General features: G+C 40.1%; 1 protein-coding gene across 2 annotated transcripts in view; it reads left to right on the forward strand.

The window, feature by feature from the left end:
* The first annotated feature begins 11,534 nt into the window (after positions 1–11,534).
* LOC122932403 (sialic acid-binding Ig-like lectin 14) overlaps positions 11,535–18,640 on the forward strand; it is a 49,030-nt gene continuing 41,924 nt past the window's right edge. For both annotated transcript variants that reach the window (XM_044286785.1, XM_044286792.1), the window contains exons 1-4: positions 11,535–11,661; positions 13,606–13,977; positions 15,963–16,265; positions 17,165–17,194. In XM_044286785.1, coding sequence (XP_044142720.1) covers positions 11,619–11,661; positions 13,606–13,977; positions 15,963–16,265; positions 17,165–17,194 — 748 coding nt within the window. In that variant the 5' untranslated portion in view covers positions 11,535–11,618. The remainder of the gene's footprint in view (positions 11,662–13,605; positions 13,978–15,962; positions 16,266–17,164; positions 17,195–18,640) is intronic.

Here is an 18,640-nt window from a genome sequence, read left to right on the forward strand (position 1 = left end):
AATGATTGATACTAGTGCTGTATAGCCATGTTTTATCAAAAGAAATGCTGCAAATTTCATACAGTTGTCATATTAGAAGTATAGGAATGAGGATGTGCGACCCAGATTCTCTCTACATTATACAAAGAAAACGCTATGTCTGGCTCAAACCCAACATATCACATCATCCATAGAACACCATCCCCACAGTGAGACATGGTGGTGGCAGCATCATGCTGGGGGTATGAGACTGGGAAACCGGTCAGACCTGAGGGAAGGATGGATGGTGCTAAATACAGGGATATTATTGAGAAAAACCTATACCACTCTGTGATTTGAGGCTAGGACGGAGGTTCACCTTCCAGCAGGACAATGACCCCAAACACACGGCTAAAGCAACACTTGACTGGTTTAAGGGGAAACATGTAAATGTGTTGGAATGGCCTAGATGGGCCAAATGGTTCTTATCTGCCGACACATTCTATGTTTCTATGTTTAGTCACATCCCAGATCTCAATCCAATAGAAAATATGTGGTCAGACTTAAAGATTTCTGTTCACAAGCACAAACCATCCAACTTGAAGGAGCTGGAGCAGTTTTGCAAGGAGGAACGGGCAAAAATCCCAGTGGTAAGATGTGGCAAGCTCATAGAGACTTATCCAAAGAGACTTGGAGCTGTGATTGCCGCAAAAGGTGGCTCTACAAAGTATTAACTTTAGGGTGGTGAATAGTTATGCTCATTGACCTTTTTTGTTATTTAGTCCTATTTGTTGTTTGCTTCACAATATATTCTGTAAATTGAGGCACCAAAATACGAAAATGGCCCTGTATGTCATGCCCCTATGGCAAATGTGGGTTAAGAGATAGTTCTAGGTGCCCGTGGTGTGATTTTCCAGGTGTGGATCACCTACACATGTTTTGGTCCTGTCCAGAACTAAAATGGTATTAATAAACACCAAAAGATCTTTCTAGGCAGAATACTCTCTGGTTTTCACGATATACTCCAGACGTGAATACCTGGATAAATTTGGTCAATAAGGTTAAAAACTATGAGAATATCCTATATAAGCAAAGAAATTCTCAAGAGAAGTGGATCAAGATATGGGAGGCCTGGAGGTTTTTAAGCCTCGATGGTATATTTTTCATTGCTTTCCCTTTTTGCTTTCTTCTGTTTTCTTTGAGTGATAGTGAGATGTGAGACACGTCACAGGGGTGGGAGGTGGGGGATTGGGAAGTGGTGGTGTATGCGGAATGAAAAATATTATAATATTGAATTCTGATTTTGTACTAAAACTTGAATTGTATTTGTTTTATTCCAATAAAGATATTAAATTAAAAATAAATAAATACATGTAAATGTAGTAGCCATATGTAATGATCAATGACTGAAAAATGAGATCCAAGTCTGGCACCATTGTTTTCTTCTACGTCATGCTTCTTTTGGATGTTCTCTCTCCTTTAAGAATCTCATAGCAGGACATGAGATATGTCTCATATCTATAGTGTAATGCTAATAGAAGTCTTTGGGACCATACTATTTCTCCATATGCCTTCGATTTCAGAATTGCTGTGCTGGATGGGTACACCATATGGCAGATCAAAATGTTTCATGTGTTTATAGTTTTTACCTCCAGAGCTTTTAGATACCCAAGTTTCTACCAATCTTGTCACTACCAGAGCTTTGAGACGTTCTCACAGCTCTGTGTCTCCACCCCTGTGATGATGTCACTTAGAGTTTGGAGGTGTTCTCACTGTTCTGTTTCTCCGCCCCTGTGATGAGGTCTTTACTCCCAGCTGTCTCTCCTGCGTTTGATTTCCCTGCCTTTAAATCACCCCTCCTCCTATTGCAGGGCGTGGATTATATTTCTCTTTTCAGTTGTAGCTCTGCCTTGAGTATCTTCACTAGTGTTGATCCCGAATATTCGAATTTCGAATTTTTATCACGAATATAGGTACTTCGAAAATTCGCGAATATTTCGAATATAGTTATATATATTCGTAATTTCGAATATTCGATTTTTTTCCCCGATTTTTTTTTCCCGATTTTTTTTTCCCGATTTTTTTTTTTTTTTTTTTTATTATCAGTACACATGATCCCTTCCTGCTTCTAGCTTGTGGGCCAATAATAAGGCTGCAATATACTTGACTTTAGGAGTAGTGATGAGCTGCAGGGGTCATATTCGAAAATGCACGATTTTTTTTTCTTGAAAAAATCGGCAAGGTAATGATTGTTTAATATGCGAATTTTCGTAATTGGAATTTTCGGATTCAAATTTTTATTGCGAATTTTTCAACTTTTAGACAAAGAAGATTATAACACTATTAGCTAAATTGCTCTATATTCGTTTTTTCGAATATTCGCTATATTGCTATATATTCTTGTTTTAGAATATTACAAATATTCAGAAAAACTAAGTTATAGCAATATAGCGAATATTCGAAAAAAAACGAATATAGAGCAATTTAGCTAATATAGTGCTATAATCTTCTTTGTCTAATAGTTGTAAATTTTTTTCTCATCTGAAGTTCACATTGGAAAAAAAATTACAACTATAAAAAAAAGATTCTAGCACTATATTAGCTAAATTGCTCTATATTAGTTTTTTCGAATATTCGCTATATTGCTATATATTACGAATATTCGAAAAAACTGTTATAGCAATATAGCGAATATTCAAAAAATTTAATATAGAGCAATTTAGCTAATATAGTGCTATAATCTTCGTTGTCTAATAGTTGTAAATTGAAAAATTCGCAATAAAAATTCGAATCCGAAAATTAAAATTACGAAAATTCGCATATTACACAATCATTACCTTGCCGATTTTTTTCAAGAAAAAAAATCGCGAATTTTTGAATATTCAACGAATATTCTAAAAAATATTCGCGAAATATCGCGAATTCGAATATGACCCCTGCCGCTCATCACTAATCTTCACTTCTTTAGCTACTAGTTCTCTGGACCTGTGTTCTGCTGCTGCAAGCACTCCGGATATTGTCAGCGGCCCTTGGATCCTTCTTCTCTGCGGCTGCAGCTCCATCAGCTAAGTGTGCAGACTTTGTTGTGTACCTGGTGATTTCCTGACTGGATCTGAGGTGGCCACGGTTCCCTCCATATTCTGAGCAGGGCATCGGTGGCCGTGCCCCTTCCACTATTGTAGGGGTTACAGGGCTCATCAGTCTAAGGTACGCGGGCATGCCTCGTTCCACCATTTGGATCCGGGCATGTGCTTTAGCAGCATAGGGAGAGTGTTGAGGGTCTGACAGGGGTCACCCTTCCTCTTCCCTAGTTTGGGTCCGGTCAGTAGCTCTTCTTACTGTGTATGCTCTGGTTACCCTTAAACAGCCGTGACAAATCTACACTAGAAATCACCTCCTACAATGTTCTAAATTGCACAGAATGGAGATCCATGAGTTCATAAAACTGGAGGACAACATTGTCATGGTTAAGACTTCCAATATGATACCAATTCAAGACAGTATCACAACATGCTACCAAAGCCCTTAATATGCTGCAGTGCACTTCACAACCATTATTGCATCCCCCCCCCCTCCATAGTCGGTAATCTTGTCTCACACATCTTGATATATATTTATCCAATAGGCAAGATAAGAAGTGAACATCTGTGTTGCATAGGGACTCCATACCATGTACCCATTTTTTATGTTACCTCTCATATGGCACATGTATGTTTCAACACATGTTTAGACTGATTATTCTAAACCTTTACTTTTCTTCTGAGTTCGTTATGTTGTAATTCTACAGTCATATTAAATTTTTTTTTAAATGGACTGACCAACGAGCATCTACATATATTGTTTACTTGGTTGCCTCATGAATTTCAACATCAACTTCTAACAGGAAACTATTGCAATGAGTCTGAAGGAAAGGTTTAGCAATCTCCTACAAATCATAAAATCTGCCTTATAGCTAATCTGCTATATAATCTGTACAAGTGGTATACCTACCATAGAGACAGAGGTACTGCTATAGGCCTCATTGTGGGTAGTTGTCCAGCAATGAACTATCACTGATTTTATCTTACAAGCTGTCTGCAGCCACCACTAGAGGGAGCTCCCTGCATACTGTACATCTAACTGTGATAAAAGCTTCCAGCTGCCACCACTAGAAGGAGCTCATTGCATACATCTAACACTGACATGGAAGCTGCCTGCAACCGCCACTAGAGGGAGCTCCCTGCATACTGTACATCTAAATGTGTTAAAAGCTTCCAGCTGCCTGCAACCACCACTAGAAGGAGATCGTTTCATACATCTAACACTGACATGGAAGCTGCCTGCAACCGCCACTAGAAGGAGCTCATTGCATATATTCAACACTATGGAATAGCCACCATAGAGGCAGCTCACTGCCAACATCTAACACTGTCATAAAAGCTTCCTGCAGCCACCACTAGAGGCGCTAACTGCACATCATACATCTAACACTATGAAAGAAGCTGCCAGCAGCCACCACTAGTGGGAGCTCACTGCCTAGATCTAACACTGTAATGGAAGCTGCCAGCATCCACCACTAGTGGGAGCTCACTGCCTAGATCTAACACTGTAATGGAAGCTGCCTACAGCCACCACTAGAGGGAGCTCACTATATACACGGTATTATTATACCAACACACTGTGAAGATGCGTTTGCGGTATATGTTCACACCCAAAAATAACTGAATTGTATTGTGAATAGGAATTATTTAAAACATAACATTTACTAGATCATTTAAAATAAATGCCACTTAGTGAGAAACATAAAGGACAAACACCTCCGCTGTAGTATAGACAAATAAAGGATGGATCTTACCCCGTTTGATAAATTCCACAGCCTGTGGAGGACGGTTCAGGTAGTGGGTGGACCACCAAAACCTGTGTGGTCAGGTGCTGATGTCTGTAGGCGGTATGGCACTCCTATATAGCCCTGGTATGTCTTTCCTACCTACATATAGGCGGGGGGCTACTTGAGCAACTGCCTAACACACATGGAGCACCCGCCCCGACAGGGGCGACCCCATACCGATCCTGTCCCTCAGTATGGGCCTTGTGCTATTATTCCCTAATACAAACCCTACATGCCATGTTTCGGTCCTAGACTCCAGACCTCCTCAGGGGTTTCATAGATGTATTCGGGGGTAACTAAAAGTAAATTAACAAACACACACTAAGTATAAGTCTCATATATAAAACTGAGTTGCCAATGTTCATAAATTTATGAACATTGGCAACTCAGTTTTATATATGAGACTTATACTTAGTGTGTGTTTGTTAATTTACTTTTAGTTACCCCCGAATACATCTATGAAACCCCTGAGGAGGTCTGGAGTCTAGGACCGAAACATGGCATGTAGGGTTTGTATTAGGGAATAATAGCACAAGGCCCATACTGAGGGACAGGATCGGTATGGGGTCGCCCCTGTCGGGGCGGGTGCTCCATGTGTGTTAGGCAGTTGCTCAAGTAGCCCCCCGCCTATATGTAGGTAGGAAAGACATACCAGGGCTATATAGGAGTGCCATACCGCCTACAGACATCAGCACCTGACCACACAGGTTTTGGTGGTCCACCCACTACCTGAACCGTCCTCCACAGGCTGTGGAATTTATCAAACGGGGTAAGATCCATCCTTTATTTGTCTATACTACAGCGGAGGTGTTTGTCCTTTATGTTTCTCACTAAGTGGCATTTATTTTAAATGATCTAGTAAATGTTAAATAATTCCTATTCACAATACAATTCGGAGCTCACTATATACAAATTTAAAGATACTGAGGGAGGAGGAGGGGAATTTATCATGAGGGTAATATATGAAGTCAGTGTTATATGAGTATGCATTGGCATAGTTTACGCCAAATTTAAAAGATGTCCGATGTATGTGTGCTCTCTGAGAACAAAGTGAGAGCATCTAAACTCTTTAGGCACATGTGTAGTGTTCACAGTGGAAACAGCACATACATGATGTCCATGGTATTAAAACAGGCTCAGCTACCTACTGTAAGAATGGAGGAGATAGACTTAGGGAATTACAGAAGTAATTATAGAAACGAAAAGTCTGGGACCAATTGGTTGAAATTATAGAAAAGATTGTTTTTGTAGACTAAAATGTTTCATGTGACTCTTCTTATAGAGTTGGAGTTGTTTAACCTTTTATATTCATGTTAAGTTGCATATTTTGCAACATTTTATGTTTTCTAATATTAGTAATCATGTTAATTAAGGGCCAGACGAATTGCAGATAGTATAAAATGGCCATCACTCTGATCTTTGGTCACATCTTGGACAACCTGACGCTCTAATAAAGGAAATATTTTTAACGGTTGGTGAGTGCCATGTTCCATATTCTTCAGGAGGTTCCATGTTGTATAATGAATTTGCTTCAACTTTAAAGGGGTAGTTCTTTTTTTTTAAACCCCCTCTCCAACCGGAATACCTTGGAAATTGTTACTTACTTGATCCTTGATGCTCCAGTCTGGCTCCCAGGTTGTCTTCACAGGACTTCCAGTTCCAATTTGTCAACTCCTGCATGGACGGGGCTGGGTGCGCCGCTGAAGCCAACAACTAGTCTTAGTGGTGACGTGTCCACAATAGGGACGTCACTGCTGAGTCACATGCTGCTTGTGGACACATCATGCCGAGGCCAGTCATTGGCTGCAGCAGGGCATGTGACCCAGTGTAATGGATTTCCTGGCACCCTGACTGGGTACCTCCGTTAATGGATGCTCCTAGTGCTTCCTGAGGGCTCCATACACTTTACTTGACACCGCAACCACCACAGACCCCACGAACAGCTGCAGCTTGTTTGGGGTCTCGCCGTCCTCCACCACACTGGACCCAAGACTGGGCTTCAGCTTCCAGTGGGCGAACCTCTCCTACATCCAGAGAGCAGGAACCAGGAACAAGCTCTTACAAGAGCTTATACTCAGGGGAGTATTGTGATATAGCAATCCCCAAGAGTGTAGTTATCCTATCCCCCAAACATGAGCCAAGACTTTATAAAGGGGTAAAGCAGGTCTGTTTAATGAGCACAAAGGCATTTCCTTATAAAGCATTTCCCCATAAGGTTACCACCCACGTGGACCTTGTGGAGCACAGGACACAAAGTCAGAACAGCCAATCAACACAGTATTGTACAGTTAGACACTAATGTACACAAACCCCCCTCTGCCTGTGACGCAATCAACAAATACAATGGGCATTCAATATGGTAATTTGTGCCATGGAATGGGAAAAAATGCAATTCTGCCATAACAGTGTTCACTATAAAGATTACATAAATTTTTTTTTTTCTGGGGGTCACTATTATAGTGATATCAAATTTATATTTGTTTACTGTTTAACTACTTTTAAAAGATTAAATACCTTTTTTTTAAAATATTGGTTTATGCCACCATATTCTGAATACTTCTGACACAATCTCTTCATTGCTTCAAAAATGCAAAGAAATACATCTGTATTGCAGTGCATTAAGATTTTATTAAAGGGGTATTCCCATCTGAGACAATGGGGGCATATCACTAGGATATGTCCCCATTGTTTGATAGATGCGGATCCCTCTCTCCCTGTAGCAGCAAATCAGAGCACACCGCGCTTGCACGGCCACTGCTCCCATTCATTTCTATGGGGCCAACGGAAAAAGCCGAGCCAGCGCTGGGTTATTTTTGGTGGTCCCATATAAATTAATGGAGGGCAACTGCACATGCCCTTCACAACTTTTAGGGTCCTGCATCTATCAGACAATGAGGGCATATCCTAGCGATATGCCCTCATTGTCTGAGTTGGGAAAAACCCTTTAAGGGCATCTGTCAGCAGATTTGGACATATGAAACTGGCTGAAATGTTGCATGTGTGTTTGCATTGCTCAGAAGAATAACCCAGTAGCTCGTAGAGATTCATTTGCATATATAAAAACATCATTGTTCTCAGCAATGCAGGTACAGTCGTGGCCAAAAGTTTTGAGAATGACACAAATATTAGTTTTCACAAAGTTTGCTGTTAAACTGCTTTTAGATCTTTGTTTCAGTTGTTTCTGTGATGTAGTGAAATATAATTACACGCACTTCATACGTTTCAAAGGCTTTTATCGACAATTACATGACATTTATGCAAAGAGTCAGTATTTGCAGTGTTGGCCCTTCTTTTTCAGGACCTCTGCAATTCGACTGGGCATGCTCTCAATCAACTTCTGGGCCAATTCCTTACCGATAGCAACCCATTCTTTCATAATCACTTCTTGGAGTTTGTCAGAATTATTGGGTTTTTGTTTTTCCACCCGTCTCTTGAGGATTGACCACAAGTTCTCAATGGGATTAAGATCTGGAGAGTTTCCAGGCCATGGACCCAAAATGTCAACGTTTTGGTCCCCGAGCCACTTAGTTATCACTTTTGCCTTATGGCACGGTGCTCCATCGTGCTGGAAAATGCATTGTTCTTCACCAAACTGTTGTTGCAACTTTTCCAATTTTCAATATTTATGTAATTCTCAAAACGTTTGGCCACGACTGTACATATGAAGATGGGACCAACAAAGATGCCTTCAGCTACCAAGTGCACATGTAACAGGTCAGCAGGTGTCATAGAGACAAACCTGCTGACATATGCTTTTAATATCCTATTATACTCTACCAAAGTCAGGGCGCAATTAAGTTACTAACATAGCAGTCTGTGGCACATTGACTAGGTCCCCAGCTGCCGTGACAGCCACTGTGTCTAACTACTCAGATGCAGGATCTGAGAAGTTAAATGGGCAGCCATTGTAGGTGACTGTATGTGGTATAACACCGCTGACATCCACTGAGCTCCTGAGCCTACTCCACACACTCCCTATGCTCTTGTGACATCCATTTATGGGTTATGATATCAATCAGACCAGAACTTTGTAATGCTTTCTGTGTGGGGTGGGGCCAATTGGGACCTTTTCTTGTAGGTATCTATGATTCCTCTAAACCTTGTGGTCCTTACCATATCCCTATGGCCATATTAATGGGACAGTGCTCTCAAAATAATCTCGGAATGATTGAATAAGGCCTCATGCACACGACCGTTGTCTGTTTTGCGGTCCGCAAATTGCGGATCCGCAAAACACGGATGGCGTTCGTGTGCGTTCCGCAATCTGCCATTGATATAACTGCCTATTCTTGAATAGGACAGGTCAAGAATAGGACAGGTTATATTTTTTTTGCGGACCATGGAACAGAGCAACTCCATGTGCTGTCCGCATCTTTTGCGGCCCCATTGAAGTAAATGGGTCCGCATCCAGGCCGCATGAGGCCTAACTGATATGATAAAAAAAATTCTAAGACTGAGAAAAACTATAAGTTTATTAAGTTTTACCCATATTTCTGTAGTGTTGAGCCAGAAGAAGGCAAAACAACCCTATAAGGGGCTTTACTTGATAATTGCTTGATAATTACTTGACATTTGCTTCTAATGCATTGCATTCTAATGTCCACAAATCCTTAGTAGTGTTTAGCGATGAGAGGGAGGGGTCATATTCGAATTTGCGATATTTCGAGAATATTTTGTAGAATATTCGCCGAATATTCACCAATTCGAATATTCATTATATTCTATGATTTTTTTTACTTGAAAAGCTGACAAGGTAATGATCGTGTAATATGCAAATTCTCATGTTACACGCCAATTGAAAAATTTGCGATAAAAATTTGCATTACAAAAATTTGCTATAAAAAACTTGAATATTCGAAAATTACGAATATATATCTCTATATTCTAAATATTTGCGAATTTTCAAAGTCCCTATATTCGCGATAAAAATTAGCAATTTGAATATTCGTGATCAACACTAGTAACGATCAGTGGGTGTGGAACTACTGGTTCAACCAATTTGTTTCACTTTAGCTACATGTTAATGATGCACACACAACCGCAAAGCTATTCGTACGTCTCTTACTTCAGTGGAAGCTGACATTATTTTGACACTTGCTAGACTGATTTGTAGAGTCCCCATTATTTACCCTTTTCTGTTCTTTTTATTTCATGGCATGGTCCCCAGAATAGGAATAGATTGGTGGCAGGTAGACAGGAATGTAGCCAGCTGGGAATGTGGTCAGGATATATGTTGAGAATTTACCTAGTCGCTATCCTGCAATGCCTTCCTCTCCACTCAGCAGCCATTACTCCAGTATATCGAGTTGCACTGGAGGAAATCAGGAGATGGTTAATTCCGGGGAAGTTACCATGCATACCAGCCAAACTCTGGCTGATCAGCCTATCAGGGAGAGAAGATGCATAATCAATTAGGTCTCTGGCTCAGCATCTAATCTGAAGGCTTGGTGGGGGATTTAAACCAGGTTGTGATCCTAAATCTCTGCCTGTGATTGTGTTGAATTCTGGATCTATACTGTGTGATATCCTACTCCTGTTTAATGACTCTTCTGGTGAACTGACTACTGTCTTGTTTCTGGATTAACTCTGTGTTTACTGTCCCTGCTTGTATTGGCTTGCCTCTGGATTAAACTTTTGTTTACCACATGGGCCATATCTGTCTCCCCTGCTTGTTGAATTTTCTTTGTACCTCTCTGGTCCTTCTGGTAGGTCTGCAATGTGCCCAACCCAGTTTTCTACTGCCAACTCTGCAGATGTAATCTGGGTCCCTAGCCACAAAGTACATCAGGCCTTTTGGCAGACTCTGATGAAGAACCTAGGGTAGCCTGAGCTTCCTATCACCCTGAGTGGCAGTTTTGACTAGTGGCAGTTTTGAGGTTCACTGGTTGTGGTCAGATGGTGACCTTAGAACTCCCTAACAATATGACAAGCCAGAAGGCAGATCAAGACATAGTCATAGGTTGAGCCAGAGGTTACAGTCAGGATTAGGATAATTGATACCAGGTGACTAATCAAAGGAGTGTTAAAATGATCATAAACAGAGCCAAGCAAGATATATACCCTAATCTGTAGGCATGGTGGTAAGGTGAAACTTCCCTTTGTATAAGCTGTCAGGACCATCATCATAATAGTGTTGTTTGCCATGCTAACCTGACATGCAGGAGAGGACAGGGCTGCTGTAACCAGTTTTCATAGGGGCATAACTCTGATCATAAGGCAAGTGTTGGAAAAGTGTGGTGTTACGAGTGGCGTAACAACAATACCTATAAAATAGTGTGATATTGCAGTGACAATTGACCTCATAGAGTAGTTTTCTCTATAATATAGACCATATTACCATCTTAACCGCTATGCCTACTATTATAGTTCTTCGTTATATAGAAGGAAGAGGTTGTTGTGCTATCATGGAATGAATATAAAAATATTAACAAAATTCATACGTGAAAACAACCTATAAGAGAACATTTTAGATACTCCTAGAAGGAGGGAATCAAAAAAGTTCTAATGACCATTGCAAAAATGAGTCTTCTGTTGTTGTAAAGAAAAGTTTACTGGACAAGTATTAAAAACATATACCTGATGAGACTAGGTAGGACACAATAGCTGATGTAAGCGATACATGCAATAGGCTAGATCTAAATGAAATGCAGAAATGTAAGTTCACATAACAGGAAAGAAATAAAAGGAGAAGTTGATAAAGACAGTAAGAAATTTTATTTCTAGGAGAAAGACCGTTCTTACACTAAGCAGTGGTCATCTCAGTATCAGGAAGAGGCAGATAAAGGGCTTCAGCATGTGGTTCCATCTTTCTATTGTCCTTCTTCTACTTTGGAAAAGTAAGTGATTTTCTTTTAAATACCAAAAGCCTTGCCTTTAACTTGTTTTACATTTTCCTTTGTGAGTAATGAGGCTGAAAATGGGGTTTGTTACTAGCCCTTCGAAGAGATAGTAGGGTTACCAGTGTTGTCCACTGGAGCTTGGAGATCCAGCACTATCCTGCAGCTGATGCCAAAGTGAACACCTCTATGTGTATCTGAAGAGCATATCTAAAAATTATTCTTGAAGGATTCTGAAGGCAAATGTATTTTTTACTAAATGTTTTATTTATTTTCCAGATTTGGGCTTTATTATCAATGGTATTTCAGCTTAGCCCCATTCAGATGAAATGGGAAAGAGTCACTCTACAATATCTGACACAACAACTTGACACAAGGGGGATACAGTTACCAATATCTATATTATACAAATCAATGTTTGTCTGTCCTCTATAGGCATGCAAACCCATGAACCATTGGACACCAAATTTGGCACATAGGTACATCGGGTGTCTGGGAAGATTTTCATAAAGGTCTCACTAGGATTTATGGTTCTAGAGATATTGCCAAAAAAATGCAAATATGACACCATCACGTGACGCTTATTAGCCAATAGAAGCCTGAAGGTCCTTCAGTCTTCACTTCACTGACATACATATAGTTTTACACTAGGTTTCCATAACAACCTGTCATAGGTCATTGTTAAGGGGATCACTGTTAAAGGGGAGGTGTGCTGTAGAAGTAACATTTAAGGGGGTTGGGTGCTGTGGAGGTAACTGTTATGGAGGACAGTTAAATATAAAATAAACAGTGTGATTGCTGGGGTATATATGGCTGCTAGCCATTTCCCTGTAAAAAAAAAAAAAAATTGGTAGGGCTCCGACAACCCGATCTGTAGTAGTCAGCCATGACATTGGAAACTAGACAGACTGTATAAAGTGGAAGCAGAGTGTTTCTGGCACCAGCATACCACAGCTTAACACCAATTCACTTGAATGGGAGCAGAGCTGCAGTACCCAGGCACGGTCACGACACAGCGTACAAGTTCATCAGCATTTGTAGCCTGGACAACCCCTTTAAAGGAAACTTGTCATGTTAAACATGGTTTCTGCGCCGGGGGCAGCATGTGATAGAGAAGGAGGAGCTGAGCAGATTGATATATGTATAGTTTTATGAGAAAAGATTCAGGGACAAAATGGGAGACAAATTGATTGACATAACATTCACATTTGTTCTTAATGGCTGCAAATGGACGTCCCGGCCACAGTGAGCGGCAGGAGATCTGTGAGACTGGCAACACATGGTCTGATCTGACAGGTTTTCCTTGTGGATAAATAGGCGTCTGTGTTGTTTCTGGTAATGGTCACACCCCTTGCCTCCAGGTGTTGCTAATGTGGTCATTTAACTTTCCTTATTTATAGTTGCTTCTCCCACAATGCTCTACGGTTTATAGCTTCTGTCGATAGTTTGTAGTTGGATCTCAGCTGAGTTCCTGGTGCTTCCATAGCCCATTTGAAGTTAAGTCTTTCCTTTCCCTTTTGTATTTTGTTTGGGTTCTGTGTGTTGCTTTTCCCTATTGTTTGTATTAAGCCTGTTGGTCCTTCTTTTTGGAGGAACAAGTATTCTCGTCCCTGCCATTAGTACCAGGGTACTATAGGGCTAGATAGGACTCTAGGTATTCCTGTGTATGAACACACCTACCTCTGGGGTCTGTTCATACTGGTAGTCAGTCAAGATTTTGGTTAGGGTTTTAACTCTGAGGTGTCCATCTTCCTTCCCTAGTTCTCAGGCATTATTCCCTGTTCCCCTTTCTCTCCTATGCTCGGTGTGGTGTTTCCCTCCCACCAAAAAGCGGGACAATACCGTACAGTGTCAGGAACATTCTAGAATATATGTAAGATCTCCTTTAGATCATTTTCATGGATACCACATTCTTCAGCACAATGTTCTCCTTTTTTTCTACAGGTATCCTGTGTGCAGAGCTTCCTGGTTACTCCATTTTTGTTAATTCTAGCTTCTCTGTCCAGGAGTCGCTCTGTGTCACCATTCCTTGCACTTTTATTGCCAGCTCTAGAAGTGGATTCAGGAATTCCAGGGGATTCTGGCTCAAGAGTCCCATACTTCCATTTCAAGTTGTAGCCACTAATGTCAAATCCAGGAGCGTCCTAAAGCAAAACTTCCATCTGACGGGAAATACGGATAATGGAGACTGCACATTGACTATAACTGATGCCAGGAGAGAAGATGCTGGCACGTATTACTTTCGGTTTGAAGACAGTATTAATAATTCTATAAATTATAATTATGGGAGCTCACTGGTCAATGTTAAGGTAACTGGTAAGTAAATTCAAGTGGTCCGATCCTCAGAACTACCATTTCTCTACATTTGTCTATTTGGTGAAATGCAGAACCTTGGCACCAGTTAAGTCAGATGAGAAACTTTTCTTGCCATCAAGATTTATTGTGTTGTAGATTTAAGGGGAACCCATCGCCATGAAAATGGAAAATAATCTGCAGGCAGCACCTTATAGAGCAGGAGGAGCTGAGCAGATTAATATGTAGTATTATGGGGAAATATTCTGTATAACCTGTAATTTATTCATTTATATTTCTGTTCATTCTGGTCTTTGAAGTAAAGGAGGTGGTCTTATCATTGAGGGCAGGCTGTCAGCCATTGATAAGACTGCCTCATTGACTTCAAGTCCAGAATGAGAATATATATGTATAGTAAATAATATAATTACAAGTTATTCTTAATCTTTCCCCATAAAGCTATACATATGAATTGGCTCAGTTCCTTCTGCTCTATAACATGCTGACTTCAGCTCAGATACCATGCTTAACATGACAGGTTCCCTGTAAATTGCTCCGTATGTCCTAAGCTACCGGTAGTGATGCGCCTGGTGTGGAGCGGCTTGTCGTCTGGGACAGAAATGCATGTATTGTGTATAGCACATGGAGCCCTCAATGGTAAGATGCAGATCACACCTGTAGTGCTACCATTTCTTTCAGACCTCCCAAGAATACGTTTGGACTTGTTTTTGATACCTCTGTCCTTTTTTCTGATCTGTGCATTGATCTAGAGTTTGGAAAAAATGAAGTCATTTCAGCAAATTTGTCAACCCCGTATGAATGACCAACCTAAAATACTTGAATGGAGGCCATCGACACATAGGTTTACTTCACCTGAGTATAATGCTTCTTTTCTTTTCTCGATCTATTTCTTTCAATATGAAAATTCAGGAGAGATGGGTGAATTTTCTAAAATTCCTTTCTATTTGGTTCATTTTCACTCTCTGGAAAAATTCTACCCAATCAAATCGAATTAAGTTTCCAACAAATCAATTTGTTAGGCATTTGGTGCCACCAGGTCAGTGCTTTCCGTGCATACAAGCCCTTCTCCTTTCTCCATGCGGTAGAGACGTAATCTCACTTGGCCCTGTATTTCTGCTTATGTGCTATTCACTTACATACTGGCGCATACGCAGTTAACTTGTTATCTGCCAGGCCACAAATCCAGACTATCCTGTAGGTATTTTTACATTTCAAATAGCCTTAAATATGAAGATTTTACAATGTTTTGTATACAGCCCCTATTTGGAACTATGTGTCTCCTTGATTACAGACTACAAATAATCCTTGTGCAGCCAGGTCTTGTAGCCATACTCCCTTCCATCTGTCCCTGGCTGCTTGGCAATGTGCATTTTGGTAGCTTAATATGAAAGTAGGTAGAAGATAGAAGGGACCCTGAATGCAGGATCAGCCTTTAGGTGGAGGCAAAATGCGAAGCTTCCCACCTACCATGTGCCATTTATACTATTTTTGGCCCTGAGGGGCACAAGTTTCTGGGAGTGGCTGTCTTCTCTGCATCTCATATAGCTACACCCTATACGTGATATATTAGTTCTCTGGAACATGGGGGGACATAGGTCTGCTTTAGAAATGTCAACACAAATTGATCTGAAGTAGAGATGATTAAATCAGTTCTATAAAATGAAAAGTCTACCCATGTTTGAATTTGTCAGAATTTCTTCCAGAAAATTGTGAAAGAGATAGAGAAAGAGAAAGAGAAAGAGAGAGAGAGAGAGAGAGAGAGAGAGAGAGAGAGAGAGAGAGAGAGAGAGAGAGAGAGACTGTTCTCATTCCTCTTTTTCACCACTCATTAAACTTACTTTTAATTCTGGTAGAATAAACTCATACTCAAATCAAATTTCTTTGCTGATTTGGGCAAATTGGAACAAAACAAACTTCAAGAAATGTGTTCATCCTTAGTAAGAAGTATTTACTCTCAATCTCTATAATAAAATGTCTTCTGTTGAAAGATTTATCAGATAAACCGAAGATATCTCCTGTGGGAAGGATTACTGCTGGTGAGGAGGTAACTCTCGATTGCACAAATCCTGGAAGATGTTCTGGGAAATCTCCACTTATCACATGGGAAGGAAAAGATGAAATATCTGGAGTAACACAGAGATATATGGAAAGGAATGAAGATGGTACAATGACACATCACGCCAGTCTCACCTTTATTCCATGGATTGAGCATAATCAGTCTTTACTTACCTGTAAAGTGACATTTGAAAGTAATGTAACCACCAGTAGGAGCATTAGACTAATGGTTCAAGGTAAGTTTTCTGTTTGCTACCCCAAAATTTATCCTAAAGTACTGAAATGTCCCTCCAGGTCCTCTTTACTAATGGTGAATATATGAAAAGAATGGGAGAGTGTTGTAATGGAGGGAAAGAAAATGGAAAAAGAAAGGAAAAAAGGTGAAGTGAACGGATATAAAGAGAATGGGGAAAAAAGAAAATGGGAAGGCAAATTAGGTGAAGAGAAAGGAGACAAAAAAAAAGGTGAAGAGATGGAAAAAAAGAAAGGAAAAGGGTTAAGGTAAAGAAGGTGAAGAGAAAGGGAAAAGAAAAGTTGAAGGCAATGGAAAAAGTGAAGGTGGATTAAATAAAGGAAAGGAAATAAAGGAGGAGAATATAAAGAAGAATGGATAAAAGGGATTAAAAAAGGTGAAGGGAAAGAAGTTGAAGAGAAGGGAAAAAGAAAGGAAGGAAGAAAAGGTGATTACTTGAAGAACTTGGGAAAGAGAAAGTAAAAATAAAGGGTGAAAAGAAGTTGAAAGGAAAAGAGGTAAAAGGGTAGATAAACAAGGAAATGAAAAAGGTAAAGAGGAGGGGTAGAGGATAAAGAAAGGGAAAGTAAATGCTAAAAAAGAGAAAAGTAATAGAAGAGGGAAGGAGATGAAGGAAAAGGAGGTTAGAAGGAAAAAAAGAGGCAAATGGAAAAGAAATTGAAAGGAAAGTAGGTAAAGTAAAGAAGGTTAGGGGAAAGGAAGGGGAATGGAACAGAAAATGGAAGAGACTAAAATTAATAATAATTCATAATATACATCTCATCCACTCTTTTCCTGCTTCCCCAAATTGTCACCCAGATAAAAATGCATATTATTATTATAATTATTATTATTATTACTACCATGTTCTGAAAATAAATTGCTATTGTTTGTTTTTTCCAGCTTCTCCGGATCAGTCGATTGTATGTCCAGGTAAAAATACATTTTATTTCATATTTATTTTTCTTTCTGATATCATCCTCAATGCTTTTATCATTATTAGAGATGAGCGAAGTTTAAAAAATAATAAATCAATTCAGCAGATTCCCCAAACTTTGATTTGTTACAAATTAATTTCTCATAAATCGCTATAAATCAGGTATTCCCAGGCCACTCTATCTAATCCTAATCATCCCACTTGGTGGCCCAATCCCAGTGTGAAGGCTTGAAACTTAAACTGCACATTCATAGTTAATCCCTCTGTAGGTGCTGTGCCATCAGTATTACAGGTATAATGTATCACTGTGTATCACTGTGCAGGGCACCAAGATTCATAGCTAATCCCTTCTGTTTAAAGAAAAGCATACAGCACCCTTCAGTAAAGTAAAGCAAAAAAATAAACTAAACGTTGGCCAAATGGCTCCTTGTTAAAAATTTGGATGATTGGATAGAATAAATAATATTCACTACTTTATTTGAGTGCTGCGGTTTATTCAATTTGATGTTGGATGAGTGCATTCATACTGTTGTCTTTTTGAAATCGCCGTAGCGATTGATAGCTGTCGAAACAAATGACGAGGAGAAATATCAGGAGCAATAGATGACATAGAAGTTGAGGTCAAGGAATGACAGCTTCCTTCTTCTGACGTTGTCAAGCCCTGGCTGAAACACTTTACGAGTGGCACAGTTTTCACTTTATAGTAATGCTCCATTTGTTGAAGCAGGGCTGTCGTGCCAACATTAGCACCCTGGCCGTGCCTCACCTTCTGCCCACACATCCTGCATACCGCCATGCTAACTTCCCCCAGCAACTTAGTGAAAACACACTGACGAGAATGGCATTTTCCCTCCACCACTGTGTGATGCCTGCCTGCTGCTGATTTTATGAACCCGTGCACTGCTAGTGTGGTCCGCACAGCTAGTCTCCCGAGGAGCAGATAGTGACTGCTGGATGACAGTGGAAGCTATAGCCTGTTGCTGTGGCTGCTACCAACCCCCTTTTCCTCTACTTCTACTTGTGGATACAGCAACATGTTTGCCACTGCCCATTCCTTTGGAGGGCCCAGGCACTGTCTATTGGCCATAGTGTACAGTAACCAAATCAGTAATGTAACAAATTAACTAAGAATGTGACAACAGTTGAACAAAAGCAAGAAAGAGGGGCTCATCCCAATGTGCAGGTGCGCGCTGCCATGGCTAGAAACACGAAGAAAAAAAATACAATGCAACAGCTCTCTGCAAACCAAATAAAGTACAATACTGCGATAGTTATAATAAATATTATGGTGCTAATGCTACGCTTCTTTTAAAAATTTGAGATTCTTGGCAAATACATTTTGTACAAAATTATTTGGTCCCGTCTGCCACAGGTCAAGGCGATCTCTGTAAGACGGGAACCTAACACTAAATACTACCTGTTATGTGCAATAATGGCCACCA

Source organism: Bufo gargarizans, chromosome 1, assembly GCF_014858855.1.
Source record: "Bufo gargarizans isolate SCDJY-AF-19 chromosome 1, ASM1485885v1, whole genome shotgun sequence".
NCBI lineage: Eukaryota > Metazoa > Chordata > Amphibia > Anura > Bufonidae > Bufo > Bufo gargarizans.